Source organism: Pongo abelii, chromosome 15 (assembly GCF_028885655.2).
Source record: "Pongo abelii isolate AG06213 chromosome 15, NHGRI_mPonAbe1-v2.0_pri, whole genome shotgun sequence".
Classification (NCBI taxonomy): domain Eukaryota; kingdom Metazoa; phylum Chordata; class Mammalia; order Primates; family Hominidae; genus Pongo; species Pongo abelii.
In genome coordinates, this window is record NC_072000.2 from 98,576,554 (window position 1) to 98,591,997 (window position 15,444).

The window sequence follows — 15,444 nt, forward strand, 5'->3', positions numbered from 1 at the left end:
AAAATATAATCTATGTCTCCCAAAATCTTGTTAGTATTTTGATAGGAATTGTGTTAAAGCTGTATACCACTTTGGGGAGAATCGCCATATTTACCATGCTGAATTTCCCAATGTGTGCCTCTCTAATTGCTTGAATATCCTTTGATTTCTTTCAGCATTGTGTATTTTCAGCCTACAACTTCTGTACATATTTTGTTAGTTTTTTGGAGTGATTATAAATTATACTGAATTTGTAGTTTCAGTGTTCATGTGTTGACTTTTGTCAAATGTTTTTTCTGAACTGGTATGATCATGTGATATTTTTCTTCTTTAGCCTGTTAATATGATGGAGTACATTGATTTTTAATATTGAACCAGCCTTGCATCCCTGCAATAAACTTCATTTGATCATGGTATATAATTCTTGCTAAAATTTTGTTAAATATTTTGCAAGAAAATATTTCCCTATATATATGAGGTATACTGCTTTGCAGTTTTCCTTCATGAAGTGATTTAGGAAGTGCCACCTCCTCTTCTCTTTTCTGGAAGAGATTGTGTAGAATAGTGTTAATTTTTCATTAAATGTTTGGTAGTATTCTCCATTGAAACCATCTGGGCCTGGAAAATTTTTTAGGACTTTGAAAATATTAATTCAATTTCTCTAATAGTTGTAGGAGCATTCAGATTATCTCTTTCATATTGGATAAGTTGTGACTATTTATGTTTTTCAAAGAATTGGTCCATTTGTCTAAGTTTTCAAATTTATATGTATAGACGTATTCGTAGCATTCACTTATTATCCTTTTGATTTCTGCAGTCTGTAGAGATACCTACCGTTTCAATCCTGATGTTGGTAATTCATGTCTTGTCTTGTTCTTTGGTCATTCTTGCTGAGATTAGTTGATTTTCATTGATCTTTAAAACAACTAGGTCTTTGTTTCCTTCCTTTTCTTTATTTTTTCTATTTTTATTATTAATCTCATCTCTTTGTTTCTTCCGCTTGTATTGTGATTATTTTGTTCTAGGTTCTTGAAGTGGAAAGTTAGATTATTGATTTGAGATGTTCCGTTTTTTTTCTAATGGTTACATTTCCCTCTTTGAATATGTTAGCTGTATCCCACAAATGTTGATTTTTTATTTTCATTAGTTCAGTGTATTTTTTGATTTCCCACGGGACCTTTCTCTTTGATTCATGGGAATATATAGAAGTTTGTTGTTTAGTTTCCAAGAGTTGGGGGATTTTTCTGTTACTTTTCTTTTACTAACTTCTAGTTTGATTCCATTGTGGTTAGAGAAAATTCTGTATTATTTAAATTTTCAAAAATTTGTTGAGGTTTGTTTTGTGGTCTGTCTTGATATATATTCTTTGGGCACTTGAATGGAATGTGCATTCTGCTGTTGTTGGATAGAGTGTTCTATAAATGTCTACTAAATCTTGGTTGATGCTATTCTTGAGTTCTTCTATATCTTTGCTGATTCCCTGTGTAGTTCTGTCAGTTGTTGAGAGATGGGTTCTGAAATCTCCAGCTGCACCTGTGTATTTGTCTGTTTTTCTTTTCAGTCTCATCAGTTTTTGCATCACATATTTTGCAACTCAGTTTGTTGTATACACACTTAGGATTGCTATTTCTTGGTGGATTCATCTCTTTTATCATTTTATAGTGTCCCTGTCTGTCTCTGGTGATTTTCTCTTCTGTGAGATTTACTTTACTTGATATTCATATAGCCACTCCTGCTTTCTTTTGATTCACATTTCTATGATACATTATTTTCCATTCTTTATTTTCAACCACTGATACTGTTATATTTGAAGTGAGTTTCTTGTAGACAGTGTATAGTTTAATCATTTTTAAAATCCACTCTGCCAATTCCGGTCTTAAATTGATATATTTAGACCACTTATCTTTAATGTAATTGTTGATATTTTAAGGCTAAAGTCTATCATTTTATTTTTTATTTGTTCTTTTTTTGCTTCTGTTTTCTTTTTCTTGCCTTCCTGTGAAGAGTTTTGTTTTCACCTCCGTGAGGTATTAGAGATTATACCCTTTTGTATCTTAATTGCAAATTAGTGAATAAAATTCACTGAACATTCAATATTTAATGTTCCTGACATCTGTTCATCTAGTTAGCCATCTATTCATTCATGTTTTCAAGAGATATTTATTGAACCTCTACCCTGGGCCAGGCATTGTCATTTTCTTTTTCTTTCAGATTATTCTCTTTCAGTTCTTTAGTAGTATAGTAAATTTATTTCCTCTGGTTGTTGTAACAAATTACTGCAAACCAGGTGGCTTAAAAATAATAGAAATTTATTCTATCATAGTTCTAGAAAACAGAAGTCTGAAGTCAAGATGTCAGCAGGGATCTAGAGGAGAATTCATTCTTGCCTATTCCAACTTTTGGTGGTTGTTACCATTCCCTGACTTGTGGCTGTATTGCTCAAATTTCTGCATCTGTGGTCAAATGGCCATCTATTGTGTTTTATTCTCTGAGTTTTTCTTTTAAGGACACTTGCTATTGGATTTAGGGCCTAGCTAGTTTGGATAACCCAGGGTAATCTCTTTATCTAAAGAGCCCTTTAAAAATTAAGACAATAATCGCAGGTTCTAGGATTAAGATGTAGACATATCTTTTAGGGGGCCACCATTCAGTTCACTACAAATAGTATTTTTCTGTGCAACTTTGATTTCTCTTTTTTTCATCCTCTCTCCATTTGGCATGGGTTCTCTATTTCACACCCTTTGCTATTCCTTCTGAATTTTGTCTATTAAAGGATTCTCCTAGAGAGTGATGAGAACAGTGGAATGATTATGATGTCCTGTATTTCATAGCTTACCATATTACAACAGAAAAAGCCTTTCTTCATGGCAGGGCAGTTTCATTTAGAATCAGAATATGTTTCTTTCTAATAGAACTTACTCTGAAGCAAAAATAATATTATTTAAAAAGCTATGTAAAACATGTATTAAAGTCTCATGTACATATAACTACAAATCCATTTGAAGAAATAAGTAAAAATAATTCTAATCAATAAGTAAATATTATGGAATCAGCAATCAATATTTAAATTGGTGTCAGTTAAGAACAGGTGGAATTTCCCTCTGAGGTGATGCCATGTTTATTAGCATCTTTTTGATATATATATATCTATATATATATAGATATATATATGTATATTTCAAGTACTTTCAGAACTTAGGCCACTTTGGTTATATTTGAAAACAGTTTTTTGCTGTTTGTGGAAATGGTTTTCTTTGGAAGAATCTGAACATTTTTTTCAAGGTATTTAGGCCACTAGAGTATTGCTGAGATTATTTTGGTAACTCCTTAATGAATGTTAATTTAAAAAGGAATTATGTAAATATACCCTGCTGATCTTTAAGAGTATCGAGTGTATCTTTAAGAAGTTTCTGACATGGAGTCAAATCTAGTGCAACAAGTGATTTCACTGTACCAAGAGAAAGTTGTATGATTTTGCTGTAGTTGATTTTATTGCTGTCCCTGTTGCTATGATTATTAATGTTTTACCGTAATAAAATGTTACCATTTATATATTTTTATAACGTATGGCAAACTGACAGGTCACAGGAAAAAATGAGGTAGAATTAAAAAATATGTATTTAATAATAGTCTCAAAACTTTTAGACTTAAGACATGTAAAACAATAGACAATCTTGTTTCAGCACAAGCATAATTAATATCTTCATGTATTTGTTATAAGATTTGCTTAATGAAATTTCAGTTTTGGTTTTAGTTTTGTATCTAAATGATGTATTTCTGGCTTAAAACTTAGAAGTCTGAGTGCTTAACATTCAAAGCAGTCATTTTTCCAATTAGTCCATACTTTTTATAACTGTACAGAGGAATTCAGCTTGTAATTATAAATTTTAAATTTGTGTTTTCTTTGTAAGTGCTGGTCAAGATGTCCAAGGAACAAGTGTGATTGCAAATCTCCCATTTTTGATGCGACAGAATCCCACTGAGACGCTTCGGAGAGTGTTGCCAAAAGTCAGAGTAAGTTGGTATGAAATAAGATTGGAGTTTCCCGTTTTTCCCAGTAGCATGTTGTCATTGTTGAAAGGATTTTGGAGCTTTGATGGCTGATCTTTTGCACCTAAAAATTGAGTGGAGGAAGTGTTATTATATACATTTTGAATTATAATGAAAATATTTAGGGAAATTAGCTGATGGAAATGCAGAAATCCAGATCTTAAGTTGTAAAATTTCTTTAGTCATTTTCTCAGTAGAGACATTTTACTAAAGGTAGTTTTTAGTAGCTCAACAACACCTCTTAATTATTCTTAAAAAAAGTATTTAATATTCTGTTGACTTAAATCTATATTAATAGTATTTGTATAACATTGATAATATAATTGAGCTGATATTCCTAATAATTGACCCTATGATGACTTCTGAAGAATCATCAGATAAAGATTGAATTATAGCCATCACAATTTTAGATGTGTATGTAATTTATTGCTTTATAAATTTCTTCAGAATTAGTTTTTCTGCTATGAACAAAAATGTTTGATCTACTATTACATTCTTCTATTTAATATTTATTGATTATTAATATAAAATTAAATAATTTCAACTATTAAATATTTAATAATTATTTATTTGTACTTATGTGCAAAGTGCTTTTCTTTACAAGAACTTGAATGAACAAAACAGACACCAGTGTGTGTGTCCTCCAAGAGTTTACCTACTAATGGGGTCAGTGAGGTTACATACGAATGAGGATTATGTTTGCTAATAGAGGTTGGTAGATTTTGCTTTGTTTTTTTATTTGGATGTAGCTCTTCTCATAATTTTTAATTTATGTGTTGAAAATACTGAAGTTGTTATTGAGTCCTTGAGTTTTATTTTTAGGCATGTGTAGCATGGTTCTAGTTACTGTGGTTTAGATCAGGGACACACCATGTTATTTTCATGAGATGGCCACCTATGCAGGCACTGTGAACATTTTGACTGATTACAATGGTGAATTAAGATGATATTTATTTTGGCATTGCGTGTGATTCAAAAGTAAATCAAGCTTTTTTATATCTGTTTTTCCCAGAATCATGCCATAATTTTAAAGGAATTAGGCCCATACAGACCAGGTTTATTTTTACATTCAATTTCAGTGATACTAACTGACCTACACTTGTCAGCATGACACCTGGAAGTGCCAGTTAAACAATAGCAGAAAGGAACAGGTATTTAGGTCCTCTTGGCTACAGAGTTAATGTAAGTAGGCAAATTAGATTTATAGCTAAGAATATTGCATGCTGCACACTCTGCGTTGAGCAGGTGAAATCTGGTCCACAGAAATCATATTAGATCTCCAAAGTTTCATATGCAAGAATAAAAGATGAAAGAGAGCAGTGAACTTTAGAGGTCTCTAAATTACTTTGCAAAAATCCTTTTGCTGAGTTCACAATAAAGGAAATTAAGTAACACCTCCCCCAAAACCTTAATTTCATGGAAGTGTATAAAGAATATTATACACTCATATGTATAGCATATTTATACAAAGAATCAAATGTATCTTTTGAAACTGTAAGGTATGCCTGAGTTATAGAAGATATGGTTTTAATAAGCTTTAAAAGTAATGAAAATTAATGCATAATACAGAGTATATTAACTGAATAATGGATACAAAGCTAGTATATACTAATGAATATGTACTAAGGAAACCTTTATTTATAGGTGAATGATTTCACTCATTTATTTTACTAATCAACATGCAACCATTTATTTAGGACCATTGTCTTGCTGTACTCTGTTTAAAAGAGATACCAAAAAGGTAGAAGAGTCCAGATTAGACTGTATATTAGGAAGGTCTAGTGACCATGGAAAACAATGAGAGAACAAGTATAATAGAGTATTGTGTGCTTATGACTTGATGTAAAAATGCTGAAGAATAAGGCAAATGAGAAGGGCTTTATGGGGGTAACTCCAATAATAATGGCTTGTATTGATAGTCTAATATATAATGTAGACAGCCAAACATTTAATCACTCCCATTTCAAATGATAAAATCTGTGTTTCTGTGCACATTATTTTAAATTCATTGTATTCAGATTTTGTTATGACTTATTGGTACTCCTGGTTAGCACCTTTGTCAATTCCACCTCACTTCTGTGAGTGTTTACTTTCCAGTGATGAAATGCTGACAACAACTCGGGTAACAGCTTTGTTTACTTTTGCTTGGCCATGATTTCTCAAATTTTTAAAAGAAAGTGATCTTGAGCATTTAGTAATAATGGCATTCTCATTCATTCATAAATATTTACTGAGTCCTTTTATAAGGCAGGCACTGTTCTAAGCACTGGGAAAATAGAAGTGAATAAAAGATAGGGGACTTGCCCTCAAGGAGGAGGCTACAGTCCAGATGGAGAAACAGACATTAAACAAGTAAATCCCTGCCCACCCAAGAAAGGTATAATGGTCATTTGTGATAAGCACTCTGAGTGTACAGAACATGAGTTGATGAGATAAAGTAATATAGTAACGAGGGCACCTGCTGTGCATTGGGATGGCAAGCAATGCCTTTTTGAGGAGCAGAAAACTGAAGGGATGGAAAGAAGCAGCCATTTGAGAGTCAGGACCAAGTAGTTCAGGTGGAAAGAACGGTAATTAGCCCTAAGTTGAAAGAGCTCGGTGTGTTTTGGACCCAGTGGGTGGGGTGGGGTGTGATTGAGAAGAGGTTAGAGAAATGGTTGATGACAGAGCATGCAAATGTTGGTTTTCATTCTTAGGACAGTGAAAAGTCGTTGAAGGCTTTAAAGCAGGCAGTGACTTAATTGTGTTTCTATTTCACAGTGATCATTTTGGTTATTGTATGGAGAATAGATTGGAGTGGGATAGTTAGGAAGCTTTAGTACTGGCCCTCATAGCTAGTATGAGGACAACTAATTAAGACTGTAGAGAGCAGTGGACATATTTGAGATACATGGGTTAAGGTAGGTTGCGCAGAATTTCATAACAGATTGGGTTTGTGAAGTGAGAGATGACTTCCAGATTTCTGGCTTGACCATGCATATGGTTCTGCTGGTTTTCAGTTATAGTTGATAGTCTGTTAAATTCATAAGGAAAATAATTTGTGTACTTGATAATACTAGTCTTTTATGAATGATTTACTTTTAGATAATTTAAAGATATGAACAATACATATTTTATGAAAGAAGTTAATCAATACCAAGATTTTTACCACATTTATAACAGTAGTGTGTGCAGCTTTTAAAGCTCACTTTTTACCTTGTCTTTACCTTTAAGAATATCAGATGAAGTAATGGAGATTTTGCTGGCCTTATGTATTATAAACTTTCGCCAGTGATATTTTTGTTTTATTGCATTTGCATTTTGTTCTTAAGATAATGGATTAATTGAAAAGTGATTTAAAAAATAGGCTGCTGTTTTCACTGTTTTAGAGATAAAGGAATTTAATGTTTAAAAATAAAATGTCAGAAACAGAGTTAGTGTTACAATTGAGCTAATCCATCAGATTGAGGTTGCTGTCTAGAATAACTAACAAAGAAGACAAATAGAAAGTGAGAAAAACAGAATTAAGCCAATCCATAGTATTTCCCCAATTTATTTTCTAAATTGTGTGCAAAGTGGGCAATGAATGGTAGTACAGTTAGGCCACTCATCTCAAGGTTAAATTTAGCTAGAAATTTAGAAAGGAAATATTTCAACCTCCAATTTAAATTTCCTAAATGTGGAGACATTTTAAAATATAGTTTTTATCATATATTCATGTTACATGATTTAATCCTAGGGTATCTATTAAATATTTTTTTCCTATGATTTTATTAAGTTTTAATTCTTTTTCCACAGTATATTAAATTGAAATCTTAGGTGTTTGTTAGACTTCAGTATTTGATTTGAACTTCTCGTTAACCTAGAAGTGAAAGAATTTGATTGTCAAGATAAATATCCAAAATATTATACCATGGTCTTTTATAAAATTCAGAATAATAGCGATATAATTACACCACATAACAAAGGTGATTCCATTACAATCCCATGCAAAAAACACTCTCTACTTACCGAGTTATTAAATTTATTTAGTTGTTTTTACACTTACATTTTGGCAACCATAATATATGTCATAAAATTATATAATAGAAATTGAGCAATTCCAGGCACAGATAAAAATAATGTAGCAAATATTTATTGAGGTCTTACTATGTGTCAGGCACTGTATCCTGTCAGATATTCTACACATTTTAATCTGAATACTCATAGCAGTTCTATAATGATCACTTGACAGTGGAAGAAACAACTTAGTTAAGTAACTTGCTCAAAGTCACAAAACTTGCAAGTGGTATAATTAGGTTTAAACAGGAAGTCTGAGTCCTGAGTCCTCACTCTTTACTACTCATTAGCTGATCATGACTGTAACAGATATAAAATGTGTAATTTAATGTCTCAAGCCTTAGTCATCTCCTATCTGTACTACAGCAGCCTCCTCACTGAGTCTGTTGCTTCCATTTTGCCTCCTAGAGCAAACTCACCCTGAGAGATCTTTTTTTTTTCTTTTTTTTTTTTATTATTATTATACTTTAAGTTTTAGGGTACATGTGCACAATGTGCAGGTTAGTTACATATGTATACATGTACCATGCTGGTGTGCTGCACCCATTAACTCGCCATTTAGCATTAGGTATATCTCCTAATGCTATCCCTCCCCTCTCCCCCCACCCCACAACAGTCCCCAGAGTGTGATGTTCCCCTTCCTGTGTCCATGTGTTCTCATTGTTCAATTCCCATCTATGAGTGAGAACACGCAGTGTTTGGTTTTTTGTCCTTGCGATAGTTTACTGAGAATGATGATTTCCAATTTCATCCATGTCCCTACAAAGGACATGAACTCATCATTTTTTATGGCTGCATAGTATTCCATGGTGTATATATGCCACATTTTCTTAATCCAGTCTATCATTGTTGGACATTTGGGTTGGTTCCAAGTCTTTGCTATTGTGAATAGTGCCGCAATAAAGAGAGATCTTTTAAAAAGCATCAATCATATCTTGTCTCCCACTTGCATGAAAATTACTTAAGTGGTGTGGTAGGTAGAATCATGCTCCTTCCCAAAAGATATTGGGCCCTAATCCCTAGAAATTGTAAATGTTACCTTATTTGGAAAAAGGGTCTTTACAGAGACAGTTAAGGATCTTGAGATTGGGAGATTATCCTGGATTATTGGGGTGGTGGTCTAAATGCCATCATATGTGTCCTTATAAGAAGGCAGAGGAGAGTTGACATATACATGTAGAAGAATGCAATGTGAAGATGGAGGTAGAGATTGGAGTGATGTGGCCACAAGCCAAGGAATGATAGCAACCACCAAAAGCTGAAAGAAACAAAAAGTATTGCTCTTTTGGCTTAGGATTGACTTGGCATTGCGGGTTCTTTTTTGGTTCCATATGAACTTTAAAGTAGTTTTTTCCAATTCTGTGAAGAAAGTCATTGGTAGCTTGATGGGGGTGGCATTGAATCTATAAATTACCTTGGGCAGTATGGCCATTTTCACGATATTGATTCTTCCTACTCATGAGCATGGAATGTTCTTCCATTTGTTTGTATCCTCTTTTATTTCATTGAGCAGTGGTTTATAGTTCTCCTTGAAGAGGTCCTTCATGTCCCTTGTAAGTTGGATTCCTAAGTATTTTATTCTCTTTGAAGCAATTGTGAATGGGAGTTCACTCATGATTTGGCTCTCTGTTTGTCTGTTATTGGTACTGGAGGCATCACGCTACCTGACTTCAAACTATACTACAAGGCTACAGTAACCAAAACAGCATGGTACTGGTACCAAAACAGAGATATAGATTAATGGAACAGAACAGAGCCCTCAGAAATAACACCGCATATCTACAACTATCTGATCTTTGACAAACCTGAGAAAAACAAGCAATGGGGAAAGGATTCCCTATTTAATAAATGGTGCTGGGAAAACTGGCTAGCCATATGTAGAAAGCTGAAACTGGATCCCTTCCTTACACCTTATACAAAAATTAATTCAAGATGGATTAAAGACTTAAACGTTAGACCTAAAACCATAAAAACCCTAGAAGAAAACCTAGGCATTACCATTCAGTACATAGGCATGGGCAAGGACTTCATGTCTAAAACACCAAAAGCAGTGGCAACAAAAGCCAAAATCGACAAATGGGATCTATTTAAACTAAAGAGCTTCTGCACAGCAAAAGAAACTACCATCAGAGTGAACAGGCAACCTACAAAATGGGAGAAAATTTTCGCAACCTCTACTCATCTGACAAAGGGCTAATATTCAGAATCTACAATGAACTCAAACACATTTACAAGAAAAAAACAACCCCATCAAAAAGTGGGCGAAGGATATGAACAGACACTTCTCAAAAGAAGACATTTATGCAGCCAAAGACACATGAAAAAATGCTCATCATCACTGGCCATCAGAGAAATGCAAATCAAAACCACAATGAGATACCATCTCACACCAGTTAGAATGGCAATCATTAAAAAGTCAGGAAACGACAGGTGCTGGAGAGGACGTGGAGAAATAGGAACACTTTTACACTGTTGGTGGGACTGTAAACTAGTTCAACCATTGTGGAAGTCAGTGTGGAGATTCCTCAGGGATCTAGAACTAGAAATTTCATTTGACCCAGCCATCCCATTACTGGGTATGTACCCAAAGGACTATAAATCATGCTGCTATAAAGACACATGCACACGTATGTTTATTGCGGCACTATTCACAATAGCAAAGACTTGGAACCAACCCAAATGTCCAACAATGATAGACTGGATTAAGAAAATGTGGCACATATACACCATGGAATACTATGCAGCCATAAAAAATGATGAGTTCATGTCCTTTGTAGGGACATGGATGAAATTGGAAATCATCATTCTCAGTAAACTATCACAAGGACAAAAAACCAAACACCTCATGTTCTCACTCATAGATGGGAATTGAACAACGAGAACACATGGACACAGGAAGGGGAACATCACACTCTGGGGACTGTTGTGGGGTGGGGGGAGAGGGGAGGGATAGCATTAGGAGATATACCTAACGCTAAATGGCGAGTTAATGGGTGCAGCACACCAGCATGGCACATGTATACATATGTAACTAACCTGCACATTGTGCACATGTACCCTAAAACTTAAAGTATAATAATAATAAAAACAAAGAAAAAAAAGAGAAAGAGTAAAAAAAAAAAAAAAATTACCTAATGGGTTCTATGTATATGATTTGAGTGATGGTTACACTTTAAAGCCCAAACTTCACCACTACACAATATATCCATGTAACACAGCTGCATTTGTATCCTGCAATCTGTAAAAATAAAATAATGTCTTGTTCTTTTCTTAAAAACAAAAAAACAAAAAAAACAAAAAACAGATTCTACCCCAGAGCCTCTAGATGGAATGTGGCCTTGCCAACACTTTGATTTTGACCAGGTGATACTGATTTTGAAATTCTGGCCTCCAGACCTGTGAGAGAAGAAATAGCTGTTGTTTTAAGCCACTCAGTTTGTGGTAATTTGTTACAGCAGCCACAGGAAACTAATGAAAGTAACTTCCCATTTCAGATAAAATACAACCCCCTACCATGTCCTTAAATCACCCCCATCTACCTTTGTGACCTCATCATCTGCCAGTCTTTTCCCTTTCTTTCATAAGGGCAGAATATTTGTCAGTCTAGTTTCTCACTATACCCCCGGAACCTAGAATAGTGCCTGGCAGATAATAGGCACTCAAAAAAATTTTGTAAATGAGTGTTCATTGAACTTAACATTTAGAGACAATATAAATATCTACCTGAAAGACCAAGGGAACATTGGCCTGATCCACTGATGGCATTCTTGGATGAGAAGTAGGAACAGAATTTGTTTGGAAATTTGACACATACATGTAGAATGGTATATAATGCTGATTTATGTTTGAGAGAGACTTTTTGGGGGTTTGGAGAGGATTCGGGAAATACATAATAAAGAAAGGATAAAAGGGACATAATCAATGTGAAATGTGATTTCCTTTTATTTCGGTGCATGCCCATAGTCTCAGCTACTCAGGAGGCTGGTGCCCAGGAGTTTGAGGCTGCAGTGAATAGTTACTGACTGCACTCCAGCTAGGGCAGCATAGCAAGACCTTGCCTCTAAAAAACAAAACAAACAAAACAAAAAAAAGAAAGAATAGGAAAAAATAATAATTTCTCCTAATATGATTATTTATTATAGAAATTTATATCTCCTGTATATGGGTAGTTTTTTTTAACATCTTATTCTAGAATTTTTACAGAAAGCATTCACTTTATAAATACATTTGTAAATAGAAAGCTTGACTTTACTTTTTTAAAAGTCCTATTTCAAGTAGCATAGTTAAGTGGACAAACAACACAGATTGAGCATTCCTAATCCTCAAATCCAAAATCAAAATGCTCCAAAATTTGAAGCTTTTTGAGCATAAACATGATGCTACAAGTAGAAAACTCCCCATCTGACCTCATGTGATGAGGTGCAGTTAAAGTCAAAATACAGTCAAAACTTAGTTTCCTGCACAAAATTATTTAAAATATTGTATAAAATTACATTCAGCCTATGTGTATAAAATGTATATGAAACAAATGAATTTCATATTTAGACTTGGGTCCTATCTCCAAGGTATTTCATTATGAATATGCAAATATTCCAAAATCCCAAAACTTTCAAAATCTGAAACACTTCTGGTTACAAGCATTTGGGATAAGGGATACTCAAGCTGTAATAATGTGTGGAACACTGTAGGCCAGGCACTATGCTTAATGCTTTAGATATATCCTTAAAAAATCCTCCTAACAACTCCGTGTGATGTATTTATACTCATTTTACAGTTGGGAAAATCTAGGCTTAAAAAATTCAGTGTTTATGAATATTTTGTTGGGAGATTTCTAGGAAGCATGAAAGTATGTAATTTATTCTTACAGTTCACCAAGAAAAAGAAATAGTCTTGACTAAAGGAACTAAAGAGCATAAACAAATGATACAGATTGCTTTCTTCTTTGGTTTGCAGCTAAGAAAACAGGGATCTGTCTTTCTCACTAAAGATGATGTGTTCTGAGATAAGCATAATAAGCAGATCATGATGTTCCAGACCTTATAGATCATAAAAAGCCCACAATATAGTATTTTTTAGACAGGCTAAACATTTAGGGACACTGATAGGAAGGAATGTAAATAAGAAAGTGAAATAATTCCTATAATGTAAGGTTGATAGAAGATAATCATCAGGGTCAGAATTAAGAGGTCTTGTGGTTTAGGAAGCATAAAATTATGTAACTTATTTTTTTATTTCACTCAGAAAAGAAAAGTATTAATGAAAGGAATTAGAGATGAACAGATTGATACAAACTCTTCTATGGTTTACAGCTTAAAAAATAAAGGCACATTTAATGCTATGCATTTTGAGAATAATGTCTTTTATGCTTTTTCTTTTTACATATATATCTATTTGTATTGAAGGACAAAATAGATTGACATTACTAATTACTTCACAATAATAATTAAAGTTCTATGAAACATTTACTGACTATATAGTTTTTCTGGGTATATAGAGTTATATTAGCTGGTATTCCTTATAGACCTAAAAATATTGCCTTTCAGTAAATTCCTAGTGGACACCAGTGTTTTCACATATGCTTCCTAGTCATTCAGTCATTTGTTATTTTTACCCTATCTGCAATAAAAACGAACGGAAACTTCTGAAATTATTTTAAATGTGTAGTTAAGCTTGTAAGTGAGTAAGGAATGATACTAGGGCTCAAAAACAAAGCAATCCGTTTCACTTCCATTTAGGATATAGAAAGCTGCAAGAGAACATCACTCTCCTTCTAATAACAGTAGGTTATCCACAAAATCCACACAGTCATAACTTCTTGAGCACATCAGAATTGGTCACAAGGCAGCCAAGTGAGCTGAATTCACAAGAGTAACAAACCCCTCTGAGGATAGATGGGACACAGGAACATTGACTTGGCAGAGCATAGGAGGAAGAGGTGCCCACCACATAAAGTAGTTAGCAGTATCAGCTAAGATTTTAACAAATTTTTAAAGGGTGACTGTGGGCTTGCACAGTTTATGTGTTTAGGATAACTTGTAGCTTAGACACAGAGGAGCTTTGCATCCATTTGCAAGCTCTTTTCCATACGTCTCCACTGTTTGCTCTGTGAGAAAGACTAGGGGACAAGGCAGGAGATTGGAGAGCATCTCCCTTGGTGATAAAGGTGTGGTGGTGATGAGCTGTTGCTGAGGGACAGGAGCCAACTCTGCCCATTTCCTGAAAACCTTCTCCTTTATGAAGCAAAAGTCTAAGCTGCGGAGGGAGAAGCAGTGAACTTTCCTGCTTCTACAGCCCAGGTGAAGTGCCATTGCTTTGGTGGGTGTGGTAGGAGCAAAACCCACTTGCCTCTGGAAGAGAGGTAGAAAACCCTCACTCCTCCAGGACCATGCAAAGATCACTTACTTCTGGGAGAAAGGTGGGAGCATAAGCCTTTTGACACTAGGGGCTGGGTGTGGAAGGCAGGAGATGTTAGACCTAGGACCCTGCACTGATAAAAAGCAGAGGTCTGCCGCCAGTGGGGATAGGGCAAGAAACTTGACCCTGGCAAAGGTCCCCCTCCCGCACCCCAAGATACAAAGTTATAGGACAGGAACACTGAAAAAGTTACATTCCTGAGGCCCAGGCTCAAAGACCCCCTACCTAAGATGAGGCTGCACCAAGATATCTGAGAATACGCTACATCCACCATTAGCCTAGTGTGTAGTAACAAGCAACAGTTGTCTACTACTAGAGAAGGGACAAGAATGTGGAGAGAGACACCCTGCTGAAAACTGAGGGTGGAGCAGGAACACTGAGGCAAACCCTTTGGCATCTGAGGCTGCACGTTAAACAAAAGGTAATAGTGGCCCACTTTTGGAGGTCTGAAACCTGTGGTGCTGTGATTGCCATAGCAACAAAAATCCTCAAACCCAGCTCAACTGCTAACTAGACTGATTATTCAACCCCCTGGACTTAACAGCCTAGCAGAGGTGGAATGTTCATTTCTGAGCATAAATACTGTTGCCCCTATCGTCACTGAATATCCAGCATTCAACATTTCAAGATGAAAAATTTCTGGGCAAACAAAATAGGAAAACTTATCAAAACATAAAGCAGCAACAGGTCTAGTGTCAGAGATGACCCAGATATTGGAAGTATTAGGGAACTTAAAGTAACTGTGATTTATATGGTAAAAAAAATCCACTGAAAAAACAACATGCCTGGATGTACAGGGCATTTCAACAGAGGGAGGATCTATAAAATAATCAAATGAAGATGCTAGAAACAGGCCGGGCGTGGTGGCTCACGCCTGTAATCCCAGCACTTTGGGAGGCTGAGGTGGGTGGATCATCTGAGGTCAGGAGTTTGAGACCAGCCTGACCAACATGGAGAAACCCC

At 34.9% G+C, this 15,444-nt stretch overlaps 1 protein-coding gene across 9 annotated transcripts in view; it reads left to right on the plus strand.

The window, feature by feature from the left end:
- PPP4R4 (protein phosphatase 4 regulatory subunit 4) overlaps window positions 1-15,444 on the plus strand; it is a 107,242-nt gene that overhangs the window by 30,308 nt on the left and 61,490 nt on the right. For 7 of the 9 annotated variants that reach the window (XR_008513196.2, XM_002825063.6, XM_024232000.3 and 4 more), the window contains exon 3: window positions 3,891-3,993. Coding sequence is in view for 6 of the 9 variants with exons in the window: in XM_002825063.6 (XP_002825109.2) it covers window positions 3,891-3,993 (103 nt within the window). In the remaining 3 variants the exon portion in view is untranslated. Of the gene's footprint in view, window positions 1-3,890; window positions 3,994-15,444 lie in introns of those variants that run through there. The other 2 variants (XM_009249443.4, XM_009249445.4) reach the window with 2 other exon arrangements.